This window comes from Notothenia rossii, assembly GCF_949606895.1.
Source record: "Notothenia rossii genome assembly, chromosome: 4".
Classification (NCBI taxonomy): Eukaryota; Metazoa; Chordata; class Actinopteri; order Perciformes; family Nototheniidae; genus Notothenia; species Notothenia rossii.
Window position 1 is genome coordinate 53284080 of NC_136902.1, and position 15943 is coordinate 53300022.

At 40.5% G+C, this 15943-nt stretch overlaps 1 protein-coding gene and 1 long non-coding RNA gene across 2 annotated transcripts in view; one reads left to right on the forward strand and one right to left on the reverse strand.

The window, feature by feature from the left end:
* LOC307036092 overlaps positions 1-15943 on the reverse strand; it is a 105104-nt gene that overhangs the window by 46148 nt on the left and 43013 nt on the right. The window lies entirely within an intron of this gene.
* On the forward strand, positions 6752-11164 carry LOC307038045 (E3 SUMO-protein ligase KIAA1586-like). Its single transcript, XM_079679347.1, has 5 exons — positions 6752-7128; positions 7978-8040; positions 8142-8198; positions 8295-8351; positions 9819-11164. The coding sequence occupies exons 1-5, from the start codon at positions 6864-6866 to the stop codon at positions 10577-10579; spliced, it is 1203 nt and encodes a 400-aa protein (XP_079535473.1). The 5' UTR covers positions 6752-6863; the 3' UTR covers positions 10580-11164.

Consider the following 15943-nt stretch of genomic DNA (forward strand, 5'->3'; position numbering starts at 1 on the left):
TCTTTGTGGGGGTCTGCCCCCAAAAAACTGTTCTAAGTCCTGAGAAAGTCAAATAAGACGGTGTGTAAAACTACACTGCCCAGTCAAAAAAAAGTGACCACTAGGCCAGTAGGTAAGGACTTTCCACTGGATAATAACTGAAGTATAAAATAATGCATGACTGAAGTGATGGAGACCATGTTTGAAGGCAAACAAAAAGAGGAAATAACAGGTCAAATAAAGCAAATCCCCCTCTCAGATTCCACAGCAACCAGAAGAACATACATACTGGCTGGTGATTTGATTAATCAGCTTTGTGATGGAATACAAAATGCACAGTGCATTTCCTTAGCTGTGGATGAGTCCACTGGCACCACTGACAATGCTCAGTTGCTGGTGTTTGTGAGTTTTTATGATGAGGCAAAGGGGGAGTTTGTTGAAGATGTGTCGGGCCTGACGAACCTCAGTGGACACACAAGGGGGCAAGACACTTATAAAGCAATGATGGGAATGCTGGATGAAAGAGGGTGCGGCTGCCTTTATTCATAACTGTGCAGCTCTGCGACTCTGAGGGATCAAGCACAGACGCAATAACAATGAAAACTGCTGCATACAGATTATTTTTGTTTTTGCAACCTCGTGTTAAGAATCTTGTTGCAATTTTTTTAAATGTTGAATGACCGTAATAATCGGACCTTTGTCTTATTAAAAACTTTTTTTTGGACCTTTAACATTTGTATTTGAGTACCCCTGGTCTAAACCAATTGGCCAGATATACTAACATGCAGAACGTACGGTATGTTTGAAGACTAACCATTTATCCAGTTCAAGCTGTCTTTAAGATGTGAAATTGCGCTCTGACTATTCCCTGTAAAATGGTAACAAACTATTACTTATTCTTAAATTTGACCTCTTGCTGCTTGGTTGAAAATGATAGTTGAAAAATAACTTTTAAAAAAAAGACTCAAACAGCGAGGGACATTATACTGGTGAAAAAAACTCTCAATTCTACAGATGACTCCCCCCACTCAACGCAATAAGTCCCTCCCTCCACTCAGCAAAGCATCTCAAACTAAGGACCCCACTAAGACGACAGTTTGAAAACTAGCTATGGATCTGAAAAAAAACAAGTCTCCCCCCGTGAGTTGCAGCCAGGAACAAACTCCTGGACTACCATCATCACCACCATTCTGGACACCCGAATCTTGCAGTACTACTGCTGCTTATTTTGCTCCTTGGGCCAAGACGTCTCTGTTTATGGACACAGTGAAATCAGTGTTGGTTGATATTGTGGAGGGGGTGATACATCGGTACAGAGAAGAAATATGCAACGGATGCCGAGTCAGTCACCCCAGCCAGAGGCAACACGATTGTCTCAATGACAGTACTATTCCTGGTCATTGGGAAACGATTGTAAACAAAACATTTAAAGTGGTCCTGGAATCTTCATTTTCCGAAACATTCTGTAACATTACAGGAGAAATGAAACAAACATCAAAAGTGTATCATGTGCTCTCATTGTATGCTCTGTTTGTAGATGTAATGCATCTTTGTGTCAAAAACAGCATACACATGAATATTTTGACTGAAGTGAAAAAACTCCATCATGATATTTCCAGTAATCTGGGGAATTCTAAGCTGGAGACGGTCCTGGGGATGTTACAATCAGTATAACTATTGATTTTGTGTGTGAAAATGTTTAAATGTAAATAGGACATTTTTTTTTTTTAAATAAAAAAAAGTGTTTTTTACATTTTTAAAACTGTTGTCTTCATTATAGCAAGGGGAGCGTGTCTGATACATGTGTATTACAGTCTCTGTGGTTCTGTGTTTCTGTGTTTCTGTAGTTCTGTGTCTCTGTGTTTCGGTGTTTCTGTGTGTCTGTGTTTCAGTGTTTCTGTGTTTTTTCAGTGTTTCAGTGGTTTCAGTGTTTTCTGTGTTTCTGTGTTTCCATGTTTGTGTGTTTCTGTGGGGGTATAATACGCACGTTTCAATACACATGTATCATACATCTTCACTGTTACCCTCCCCTTGTTATAATGAAGACAACAGTGCATGTGAAGGACTGTAATACACATGTATCAGACACGCTCCCCTTGCTATAATGAAGACAACAGTTTTAAAAATGTAAAAAACACTTTTTTTTATTTAAAAAAAAAAAATGTCCTATTTACATTTAAACATTTTCACACACAAAATCAATAGTTATACTGATTGTAACATCCCCAGGACCGTCTCCAGCTTAGAATTCCCCAGATTACTGGAAATATCATGATGGAGTTTTTTCACTTCAGTCAAAATATTCATGTGTATGCTGTTTTTGACACAAAGATGCATTACATCTACAAACAGAGCATACAATGAGAGCACAGGATACACTTTTGATGTTTTTTTCATTTCTTCGGTAATGTTACAGAATGTTTCGGAAAATGAAGATTCCAGGACCACTTCAAATGTTTCGTTTACAATCGTTTCCCAATGACCAGGTATAGTACTGCCAGAACGAACGATATCCAAAATGTCTTCTAGTTTACAAACTTCAGCCATTCTGTTTACACGGGGATCACTATTCACTCTGTTTTCAATCGTCCTCATCACCACACTTATTAAAAGGGTATTGACTACATTCTGATCAATATATACAGAGCGTTTTGCATAGTAGTTCCCCATTTTTATTTTACTTTAAAGAAAAAGTCAATGTATCGAAAAAGAAAAATCCCTGGCTTCAACCAACCGCAGGTTATTAGTCTTCTTCTTCTCCATCCAACTCGGCATGGATCTTTTCAAGTCTCTACTTGAGGCGTCTACAATTTTTAGAGATTGTGCAGAAAAGCCTCCGAAGCGCCTTGGATCCTCCAATCATCCGTGAAAATTTCTTTATCAATAAGAGTCTGGTCGATCTCAGTAATGAAGTCGGTGAGCCAGAGTCTTTTCATTAACGTGTTGTAATTGTTTCTGAAGAAAAAATCGGGCATGTCATTCAGACAATCGTGTTGCCTCTGGCCGGGGTGACTGACTCGGCATCCGTTGCATATTTCTTCTCTGTACCGATGTATCATCCCCTCCACAATATCAACCAACACTGATTTCACTGTGTCCATAAACAGAGACGTCTTGGCCCAAGGAGCAAAATAAGCAGCAGTAGTACTGCAAGATTAGGGTGTCCAGAATGGTGGTGATGATGGTAGTCCAGGAGTTTGTTCCTGGCTGCAACTCGCGGGGGGGGAGACTTGGTTTTTCTCAGATCCATAGCTAGTTTTCAAACTGTCGTCTTAGTGGGGTCCTTAGTTTTAGATGCTTTGCTGAGTGGAGGGAGGGACTTCTTGCATTGAGTGGAGGGGGAGTCATCTGTAGAATTGAGAGTTTTTTCACCAGTATAATGTCCCTCGCTGTTTGAGTCTTTTTTTTCAACTATCATTTTCAACCAAGCAGCAAGAGGTCAAATTTAAGAATAAGTAATAGTTTGTCACCATTTTACGGGAAATAGTCAGAGCGCAATGTCACATCTTAAAGACAGCTTGAACTGGATAAATGGTTAGTCTTCAAACATATCATACGTTCTGCATGTTAGTATATCTGGCCAATTGGTTTAGACCCTACTGCCGTAGACGCATGCTCTCAAAAGGGAAGTCACGCTTTGGGAAGAGGTGTTTCATTTCACAGATCCACCTTGATTCTTGTTGTGCTGGCTGAAGGAAGAGGGACGGGGGAGGAAAATTCAGAGGATGAAGAAGCAGAAAAATAACTTGTTTTGTAAAACGGGCAGCACGTCAGTTTCAAGGAAAAGATGACACCGTGTTTATGCATGACATGCAAAATATCTTGAAGCCCTACAACCACAAAAAAAAGATTGTGTTAAAAATATGGCAAAAAAGTCGTAATATTGTATAATGCATTGTTTCTTCGAAACAGTGTTAAAATCACAAACTTGCCTTTTAGAGTCGCAGTCTTTTACAAAAATTCTGTTTTGGTAAGAGCTACCAAAAAAATAGTAAACATCGCAATTATTCCCAAAACAAACTGGGAATGGGGACATCGATAACATATTTTAATGTTTAATTTTCTTCAGGGCTACCGTAGTGCACATTGATGAACACTTTAAAACAAATATAATGCTTACAAGTGTAAATGAGCCGGATTTTAGCTTTGAGCTAATTTCCATCTGTAGTCCCGTCACATACAGCATATAAGAACATGACATTTATATATATACATACAGCAAAAATAAATACATGATATGCAGAAAGAGCATGAGCAGCATATTCAAGGATGGTACAGTGGTGGTATGACTGTGGCTTTCTGTCAAACACCTGGATAGCTCTCTTGAACAGCTGTTCTATGGGTTTCAGGTGTGTGGCGCAAGCAAACGACCAGTTTGTAAAACAGTATTCAACGTGGGATAGAATCATACAGTGGAGGTATGACTTTGCAGCATTGACAGTTAAGAAAAAGGTCTAATTTGTTTAAAATGTTGCAAGTTGAATTTAATGGTATTGGATACTTTCTGGATATGTTTCTTAAAAAGTCAAGTGCGAGTCCAATATGACACTCTCTGTTCAAGATACTTGCACTGGGAGACTAGTTCTATTTCTGCTCCATTTAAAAATACATTGGATCCTTCGATCCTTAAAACTAGAATACTGATGGCTGGCTTACGCTACAAACTTCATCACCTTTTAACAAGAGAGTAAGTATATAAAACGTTATTTTGTATATTTTACACATCAGCAGAAACAGAGAGAGATGGCAGGACACTGTGTTTTAGAGAGAACCCCTCCCCCCTGCCTCAGCAAACGGCTTGCGCGGTAATACCATCACCCAGATGGTCCGCTTTTAGTTTCCCAGACGGTGCTTGTCAGGACTCTTTTCACTTCTGGCGGCGGGGGGATATTTCCTTCTTCTTCCTCCACATTGGGGGGTAACGGTGAAAACTCTTCTCTGATCTCGCTTTTTGTTTGCGTTTCTTTGCTTTTTGTTGCAAATATCTTGTACACCGCTGGTTTCACAGTATTTTCTTGATGCACTACTTCTTCCGATACAATGGTTGCGTGGAGATCTCTGGAAGACACCAGAGTTAACAAAGCCCAATCTGTTGAGGTCAACGTCGCTTTAACACTGTGGGGTCCATACGTTTCTCCATTCTTCAGATTGTAGAAATGCAGTTCCTTCGCCATATGGTTGAATACGTATCCTCAAACATGTTCATTTTCCAGAAGCCATTTCTCTTCAAGATCTTCGACCGGAGGTGTTTGAACCCGGCACAGATACTGCATCCGTTTCTTGATTGGCGCTCCGGACGGATGGCGGTAAGTTGTCACAGGCGTCTCGCTGATTAAACCCATATCGAGGCGTCTCTTGGCCATTTTTTCTTTTTGGAAAGATGACTTGATGATTGGAAATGACTGGCTTTTTATCTGCACGGGGTTCTTTTTTTTTTATCTCACTCCACCCCCTCGGTCTTCTGACATCACATAATTGGGGCGGGCCCTTCTGTCACTTTTATGCATACTAATGTGATGGAAGCGACATTTTGTTTTAATAGACTTGGGGGCGGGCCCACCTGTCACTTTTTATGCATACTAATGTGATTGAAACATTTTTTATGATACACCATAAGGCGCAACAGTGGGGGCTTTTCACACCTGTGAATACACATCACCCCCCTCCTATCGACGGATCTCACACCTACTTGGGATATCACACCTACTTGAGATCTCACTCCTCGATCAAAGGGGAGGCGGGACTTAGCTCATTTGCATAATGGCGGGAGGTGTGACCTGTCACTTTTTTATGCATACTAATGAGACGAAAGCGGGATGAATATTACTACTCATTGACTTTTGCAAATATTGAAGCTATCAGTTTGATTGCTGTAAACATTTATAAATATTTATAAACATACTCAATCAATTTGACTTTTTTTTACAGTTTAGGTAGATTAGGGTTGCCTTTTTTTGCATGTTTTGCACATTGGCCTAATTTCATATTTTATAATGTGTGTGTATTCCATGTTCCTGTTTTCAAACATTCAATATTCAAAGGTGTTATTGTCATATGCACAGCTACAGCGTAGTTGTTGCCAATGACAATCTTAACTCCCAGGCTCCTCCAACAATGCAGCATACAAACAGTACAAGAAGAAATAAAATAGTGCAAGAAGAAACTAGTCCAACAACGTAGGTACAAAACTAACATGCAGGAATAAGTCAAATATATACTTATAAAATAGAATAAGATGAAACAGAAAGTAAAATGAAATACTAATATGGGGAGTAGGGATGTGCATCTCCATCACTGAGGCCGATGCGATGCGCATCTCGATACGTTGCCAACGATACGATACATTAACGATACATTTTAAACACCAAGCGATGCGATACGATACGATTCACCCCTGTTGCGATACAGTTCGATACGATTTGATTCAACTTTATGCGATACGGGGCGATACGATGCGATTCAACACGATGCAAAAATAATGATACTTCATTATGGTACGACAGAGGATTTTTGTTTTATTCCTTATATTAAGCAAATCATACATTAACAAAAAAGTGCTTTACATATTTGGTTCTCTCTACTAGCACTGCACATCCCATCATGCTGTTTATTTTTTACCTTTTTGACCTTAAAAAACTCTCCAGAGTACAATTCTATAACACCTCACAGTTAAACAATTTAAGGATGCATTGCCCATGATTAACAATGTGCAGATAACAACTACCATGCCCATACAGCTGCCAGCCTGATGTGCTTAACACCAGTAGTCGAGTTGAGGGGGGATGGGGGGGGATGGCATCCCCCTTAGGTATTAAAATGGTCAAAACCATCCCCCTTATGAAACGGCCATCCCCCCTTCCCATCCCCTGTTATTTGATCAATTAATGTGGAAATATTGCCAATGTTTAATTTTCAACATTCTACATTTTATATGTGCACGTCACGTGCCCCTCGTCCACATTATTTTAGCCGCTAAAATACTGTGGACGAGGGGCTCGTGCACATATCACGATCACGAAATTGATGTCAAGTCAGTCAGCGTCAACGATAGCAGCGCAGCCTGTGCAAGCATCATGGCCAGTAAGCGACAAGGACAGCTTGACCTGAGGGACTACTTCGGCCTTAAGAGAACAAAAAGTACCACTGAAGGTAAGTCAAGAATACTTTTGATATGTCACCAAATGTGTAATCTCTGGACAGAGGCGATAACAACAGAGTTATAGTTTGGGAGCTTATGTTTTTTTTCTTGTTAACTAGCCTAACGCCAGGCAGCTAGTACTAGCTGCTATAGTAACCAACGTCAGGTTAGACCTTTCTTATATTCACAAAGTTAATGTCAGATTTGATTTCTTTTTCACATGGAATATCTCGCAGGGTTTCCCACAGCTCTTTACTGCTTAGGCGACCGCATAAGCAACACACTTAACTAGCCTAGACATGTTCAGTCGGGGAAAAAAATTAAATGTAATTTAGGATGAGGCAGAGCAAGCTAGTGTACAAGCAGAGACGACAGGGGCAGAAGAACACAGAGAAGAACAGGTGTCGTTGACGGTTCCTGAAACAGCCGGTGAAGTTCAGTTAAGGATGGTAGATAGTCCAAGTTTGGGATTCTTCAGTATGAAAACTGGTTCCGAAAGAACCCATTTGAATTAAGGTTCCTGGAGGATCTTTAGGCGGATTTTGTGTATCAATTCGATGATCATGTATCCACTAGTGATTTAAGCACTTTGTTTGATTAGCTTTCCATTCATTTTAGTGAGATCATATAATATAAATTAAGTGTGAAAATTGCACCTTTAGTCACTGTGAGCGAACAAAATGTATTACTTAAAAAGCTTTAAATGTGATGCATGCCTCCGAATCGTGTGATAGCGGCTTCTGGTGGTTGAATGTCATCGCTCTTATTTTATATGAAAAAAAAACACAACTTGACAGTAGGCCTACTTCACTGTCTGCTCATTCTAACAAAACCATAATGCCGTTGTTTTCTTCATATAGAGGATAATCATGGCGAGGAAGCAGGAAGGAGAGCAGAGGAGACTAGAGCTGGAGAAGGAACAGGTTTGATATTTCTAAATAGACACTTTTCTTTTTCGAAGAGGGGGAAATGTAGCTAATCCTACCAAGGGGGGGTTTTAACAGATTTTATGTTTTTGTGGTAGAAAAAAGAAGAGAGGAGGAGGCAGAAGCAGAGGAGCCTAGAGCTGCAGAAGGAACAGGTTTGATAATTCTAAATAGACACTTTTCTTTTTCGAAGAGGGGAAATGTATCTTACCAAGTGGGGTTTTAACATAGATTTTAGGTTTTTGTGGTAGAAAAAAGAAGAGAGGAGGAGGCAGAAGCAGAGGAGCCTAGAGCTGCAGAAGGAACAGGTTTGATCATTCTAAATAGACACTTTTCTTTTTCGAAGAGGGGAAATGTATCTTACCAAGTGGGGTTTTAACATAGATTTTATGTTTTTGTGGTAGAAAAAAGAAGAGAGGAGGAGGCAGAAGCAGGGCGAGATAGTGTCGATGATTCTGACCAAAATAACCAGGGAGATAATGAGCAAGATATCCCTGAATGCTGGACATCTACTAAGTTCAGGGAGAAAAAAAAGTATTATCCATGGCTAATATGTCAAAGCAAAAAACTTGGCTGCCTAACCTGCCAGAAAATGAAAGTGGTTGGGCCAAGTACAGGTGGGAGCAACCAGTTGCATATTGCTGAGGAGTGGTCCAACGTTAAGGTTACAGCCTATGGTACAAACCGAGCAGCACAGCTGCAGTCTCTTCGTAAGAAAATACACAAGCATAAAATGTCAGACTATCACCAAGCAGCTGAGAAAACCATGGAAAAAGCAAAAGAAAAGACATTGGAAACATTGACTTCTGAAATGCAAAGGGATCACTTCTTAACTACTGATAGGGTATTTCGTACAGTTTACAAGATTGTGAAATCTGGAAGGCCTTTCACAGATCTACCGTCCGATATTGATCTGCAAGTCTTGAATGGACTAGACATGGGAAGAACTTTACATTCAGACTATTCCTGTGCAACAATCAGCCAACACATAGCAAATGAAATGCGAAAGAGAGTAGTTGGAAAGGTCCTTCAAAGTGGAACAAAACTTTCTGCTATGATAGATGAAGCTACAACTGACAGTAAAAAATCAGTATTGATCATTTATATTAGAGCGAGCTTAGGGATGAGTGAAGAGCCCCTAACATTCTTCTTGGATCTAGTTGAGCTTTCTGCTACCAATGCAGGTGAAATCTATCAAGCTCTAATGAAAAATCTGTCACATCATGGCTTCTCTGAAGCTATTCTGAGTGAACGCTTTGTTTGCTTTGCATCAGATGGAGCTTCTGTAATGCTTGGAAGTAAAGCAGGTGTTGCAACCAAAATCGTAGAAAAGTTTCCAAACGTAATGGTGTGGCACTGCATGAACCACCGTCTTGAGCTGAGTGTTGGAGATGCTGTTGAAGAAACTGTAGGGATGAATGACTTCCAGTTTTTCTTTGACAAAGTGTACAGTCTCTATCATGCATCGGCCAAAAACCGCCGTGAGCTCACTGAATGTTGTGAGGAACTTGCTTTACAGTGTCTGAACATAGGGAGAATTCTCAGCACTAGATGGGTGGCATCCAGTTACAGGACCATTAAAGCTGTATGGCAGCAGTACCCTGCAATCCACAAGCACTTTTCCAATGCCTCAGTTGATCCTAAAAGAAGTTCAACAGAGAAATGCATGTTCAGTGGTTTAATAGATCGCCTTTCTAATGTCACCTTTGTGCACAATCTTGGAATCATGTATGATGCTTTAGAAGAGTTGTCTGAATTCTCTCTCTCTCTTCAAGACAGAAACATGACGCTCCCCAAGGCTGTAGCAATACTCAGTCGGCAGGTCCGTGTGTTGAAGTCCATGGCAGAGCAGCCTGGACCAGCGGCAGAAGTGGCTCAGACTGCAATCGGTTTGAAGCTATTCAAAGGGGTGCCACTAACAAATAATTTAAGACACAGCAGAGAAATAAACCACCAACATTTTTTTCATGCTTTGGCTGCTAAAATTGAGACAAGAATGGGATCACTGCCTGGAAAACAGAGAAGCAAAGAAGAGTACCAGAGCTTTCTTGACAATGTCAAAGTGCTGCAGCCATCAAACTGGCCAGATGTGTGTGGTGTTCGTTATGCCGAAAAGGAAATACAGGAACTCTGCTCCTTTTTCAAGCTTGATGATGGCAGACAAATTCAGAGAGGAATGAGGGAATATGTTGATATGGTGAAACTCAAAACTGTTGATGAAATGACACCACAAGCACCAGAAGAGCTAAAACCCCTCCTTCAAGCAGTGAACACACTGGTCATCTCCACAGCTGAGTGTGAGCGTGGGTTCAGTCAGATGAACATTTTAACCACAACTAGAAGCACGCTAGAGGTAAAAAGTATGTCAGCCTTGCTTTTCATCAAGTGTGTTGGCCCTCCACTACAAATGTTCAAACCAGAAGTTTATGTCAAGTCTTGGCTTCAAAGTCATAGCTTGGCTAATGATCTGAGAGCAAGAGCCCGGAAAGTTGTCATTAAAAAACATGATTATGAAACTCTTTGGAAGATCCTATGAGATACTACAGTATAGGGGAGAATTGGGTTGGTAGCCATTGAATGAAACTGTTTATTTGTATTTGTATATCATATTATATGTATTATTTTCAGATTTTGTAAATAGTATATTTGTTTAATCCATGTTCTTGCACTTGAATTAAAATGGACTTGACTAGAGAGGATTCATGTTCAATGTTTTGTGAGGTTTTGTTTCAACATTTAATGGATGAATTCCCAGTAGATTTATAGGTATTGTGAGTGTGAAGTTGAAGTTGAAGTTGCACTTGCACCCAGTGGGAAAATGTGTCCTCTGCATTTACCCTAACTATGTAGGAGCAGTGGTAGCCATGGGACCAACTCTAATTCTGAGGTGCCTTGGTCAAGATCAATGACAGGAGTATCTGACACGTAATATATCCATAGCATGCAAGTTGTTTTACAGTAATAGAATATAATAATTATCTTTGTGCTTAAACACTAATCAAAAGGGTACAACGTTGGTCTCCCACCAAATGCGCTGTCATCAGATCAAATTAAGGGCCCTTAAGGCAGTCAGCACCAAACATATATCCAGTCTACTCAACTACCCTGAATTGCAGGTTAGTTTTTGTTTTTAATCTCCGGGGGGGGGGGCATGCAGATCCACCATCCCCCCTGGCTTTTTTTTACAACTTGACCACTGCTTAACACTCATAGGCCAACTCACCAGTGAGCAGAAAGCAGTGGTTTCTATAGGAACAATAAAGAATACAAATAACCTTTCACAAACAGCTCTATCATAACTGCTTATAGTAAGGAAGACATTTAAACTATTATTGGCCGTCACAGGCTGCTGTAAACTAAACACCACTCTCTCTGCCAGAACACCTCACTGAGTGATTTCACTCATATGTCTAACCTCAGGTTTCTCTTTTCAGCCACAGCCATGTCGCCTCTTTATGTGCGTCGCTAGATTCCTCGTACTACTAAAGCGGCACGGCATCGTTTACAATTTGCGAGCGATTTTTCAAGTTGACCGTCTTTCTTGAAAAATCCGAAGTGTTGTCAAACGTTTGATTGTAGGTATTTTTCGGTACGCTGTGTTTCTCTTTCTCTTCGACTTCCATTTGTGTTGATAACTGAGACTCTCGGCCTCCATAGTGCGAAGCAATGATCAGAGATCGTCTCTGCTGAGTGCTGACAGGATGAGGGGATATTATATGGATGAATCGTTTTTTTACCAATGCAAAGACGCTACAATCGATGCATCGCGAGTTCAACCCAAACTGTAGCCGATGTACAGTTTTTCAACTGGTGCACTCGCATCTTGAACGTGTATGCCGGTGCACCGATGCGAATCGGTGAATCTTAACATCACTAATGGGGAGGCATGAATGAAATGGTTGTATAAACAGATGTGGATATGTATAAATATATATGAACAGATAACTAACCAATGCAACATTTTGGTATTATGCATAATAAATAAATAAATATGTTGGCTTTTAAACAGATTTGTACTGCAAAATCAGGGACAACACTCAACCCAGATCAAGAAGAGACCCCTGACACACCAACACCACCCCAAGACCCACCCAACCCAACCGATAGCTATATCTTACATTTGGTGCCATTTGGTGCCATGTGATCAGCAACCAGGGGAAACAGCAGACCCACCACCACACCAGGCTCCCATCACCCACCCACCACCACACCAGGCTCCCATCACCCACCCACCATCACACCAGGCTCCCATCACCCACCCACCACCACACCAGGCTCCCATCACCCACCCACCATCACACCAGGCGCCCATTACCCACCCACCATCACACCAGGCTCCCATCACCCACCCACCACCACACCAGGCTCCCATCACCCACCCACCCACCACCACACCAGGCTCCCATCACCCACCCACCATCACACCAGGCTCCCATCACCCACCCACCACCACACCAGGCTCCCATCACCCACCCACCATCACACCAGGCAAGGAACCGAAAGGTAGGATAATGATTACCTGGATGAATTGTTTGCTGTTGGATAACTTTCTGGATGTGTATAGCAATTACTTTATCTTACCTTGAAGGAATGCTGTTGTCCAGCTCACAATATTAAGCTATTTGTGTAAACATCCTGTAAATCCCTCTAGTCGGTCAGATGTCTTTTTTCATGACTATTTTTTTAAATATATGCAAACTATTTGAACAATACATATATCATAAGTACTTGTGAAAGTTCAACGTTCAAATAACATACAGATGTACAATGTCTTTGTCTGCCTGCCACAGGGGGGACGGAGCACCTTTACCAGTGGGAGCCCTGCACCAGTTGGTATGTTAATTTGCTTTTGTACAATTAAATCTATGTGTGCTGTTAACATTTGTGGTAATTGTTGGCACGCCATTATCTTAGGTGGCATTTGTTAAAGAAAAATGCAAAAAGTTCTGCTGTCTGTAGCACCAGCTATACACAAGTTCATTAATCTACAGATGTGCAAATTAACAACAGTGCCAATCAAGTGGTGAAACCGTAAACTACAACAAAGGGTAATATATCAGTACCCTATTATTGGGCAGATCAAATTGTAACATAACAAACGCATCTATCAAATGCTATTTGATCCCTTATCTTGGAATACAATGTGCTTGTTAGTAGTAAGATTCATCCCGCTTTCGTCTCATTAGTATGCATAGAAAGTGACAGGTGCTGTGACAGGTCACAGCTCTACCTACTTATGCTAATGAGCTAATTCCCGCCTCCCCTTTGTTCGAGGTGTGAGATCTCAAGTAGGTGTGATATCCCAAGTAGGTGTGAGATCCGTCGATAGGAGGGGGTTGATGTGTATTCACAGGTGTGAAAAGCCCCCACTGTTGCGCCTTGTGGTGTATCATAAAAAATGTTTCAATCACATTAGTATGCATAAAAAGTGACAGGTGGGCCCGTCCCCCAAGTGTGTGTGTGTGTGTGTGTGTGTGTGTGTGTGTGTGTGTGTGTGTGTGTGTGTGTGTGTGTGTGAGCCTGGCCCTGCCCCCTCCTCCCCCCTTCCTGCCATCTTATCGCTAGACAGAGGGGGGATGGGTTCTCTCTAAAACAAAGTGTCTGTAAAGGTGCCTGCCATCTCTCTCTCTGTTTCTGCTGATACTTACTCTCTTGTTAAAAGGTGATGAAGTTTGCAGCGTAAGCCAGCCATCAGTGTTCTAGTTTTAAGGTTTTGCATACCTCAAAGTGTGTCTAAAAGTATCTTGGCAAGAGAAAAAAAGCCAAAATCCGCCTAGGTCATTAAAAAGAAACCGAATTCCACGTTTTACAAATGAACAGACACAAATGCAGACTTGACTACTTGGCAGTTGATTAAAGCAGATGTGTCCTTTTTCATCTCTCAAAGGTTTGGGTCCTGTTCAACACTGGGTACAGAAATATATTCAATATACAGTCATTTGTACGTAAAGATTTTTTAAGTTGTAAGCACTTAGAAATATACATTGATTGCATTTAAAGTGGCTGTAGACAACTTATCATAATGAAGTAATTGATTGCACAAATTTGTAATGGATGTAAAATAAAGACGACATTAGCATTTAAATTGGCTCCCTATAAGACTCGCTTTCTCTATGAAATTATGTCTGGCTCTGAGTAGTGGTCTCCCTTTCACAATAAAAAGCCCAAACACAATACTTTCTGAATCACTGCAGGAAGTAATGTGCTAAAAATGCAAATACAAATAGCTTACAGTAGCTCCCAATTAGTTGAACAATCGGAAAACCGCAAGGACTGTGGAAACACCTACTGGCAAAGGATTGTGGATGCAAATTATGCAAAGAGGAAGAACAAACATTCTATCCAAAGCTAGATAACACAATCTGCGTATTGACAGTATGAGTACAACAAAAACAGTATGCATGTTGATGCAAACGACGATGTTCAGTAAACGATCAATCAAAATCGAAGGATCAAATGTATTTTTAAATGGAGCAGAAATAGAACTAGTCTCCCAGTGCAAGTATCTTGAACAGGGAGTGTCATATTGGACTCGCACTTGACTTTTTAAGAAACATATCCAGAAAGTATCCAATACCATTAAATTCAACTTGCAACATTTTAAACAAATTAGACCTTTTTCTTAACTGTCAATGCTGCAAAGTCATACCTCCACTGTATGATTCTATCCTACATTGAATACTGTTTTACAAACTGGTCGTTTGCTTGTGCCACACACCTGAAACCCATAGAACAGCTGTTCAAGAGAGCTATCCAGGTGTTTGACAGAAAGCCACAGTCATACCACCACTGTACAATCCTTGAAAATCACAATTTCTTGAGTTTTTGAAATTTTTATGTCTTTTAAAAGTATGTGTTTTTAAAAAAATAATATTTACATGGGCTGGCCCCCCTCCCATTGGGGGAATTCATCCACAGAAAACACACTGGACGCAGCACTAGGTCAGAAACCAGAGGAGACGGTGAAGTCCACCACAGACGGACCACCTTTGGACAAAATGTCCTCTCCATTAAAGGCAGCTCATTGTGGAATAGCCCCCCAACTGAGATACGGGATTGTCCCACTCTCAATAGTTTTAAAGGTCAACTTAAAGAATGGTTGAGCAACAAACAGACGTGTAATCACCGCTAAATAAATGCACTTTAACACAGGGGTATCTCCTCTTGCACTTTATGTAGCGCTTTTATCTTATCTTGCACTTTATATATCATAGCTGCTACATTGTACTACCATGTGGTAAATGCTTGTATGCTGCTCATGCTCTTTCTGCATATCATGTATTTTATTTTTGCTGTATATATATAAATGTCATGTTCTTATATGCTGTATGTGACGGGGCTACAGATGGAAATTAGCTCAGAGCTAAAATCCGGCTCATTTACACTTGTAGGCATTATTTTTGTTTTAAAGTGTTCATCATCAATGTGCACTACGGTAGTCCTGAATAAAATTAAACATTAAAATATGTTATCGATCGTCCCCATTCCAGTTTGTTTTGGGAATAATTGCGATGTTTACTATGTTTTGGTAGCTCTTAACAAAACAGAAGTGTTTGTAAAAGACTGCGACTCTAAAAGGCAAGTTTGTGATTTTAACACTGTTTCGGTGAAACAATACATTATACAATATTACGACTTTTTGCCATATTTTTAACACAATATACTTGTACCTTTTTTTTTTTTTTTTTGTGGTTGTGAGGGCTTCAAGATATTTTGCATGTCATGCATAAACACGGTTGTCATCTTTTCCTTCAAACTGACGTGCTGCCCATTTTACAAAACAAGTTATTTTTCTGCTTCTTCATCCTCAGAATTTTCCTCCACAACAAGAATCAAGGTGGATCTGTGAAATGAAACACCTCTTCCCAAAGCGTGACTTCCCTCTTGAGAGCATGCGTCG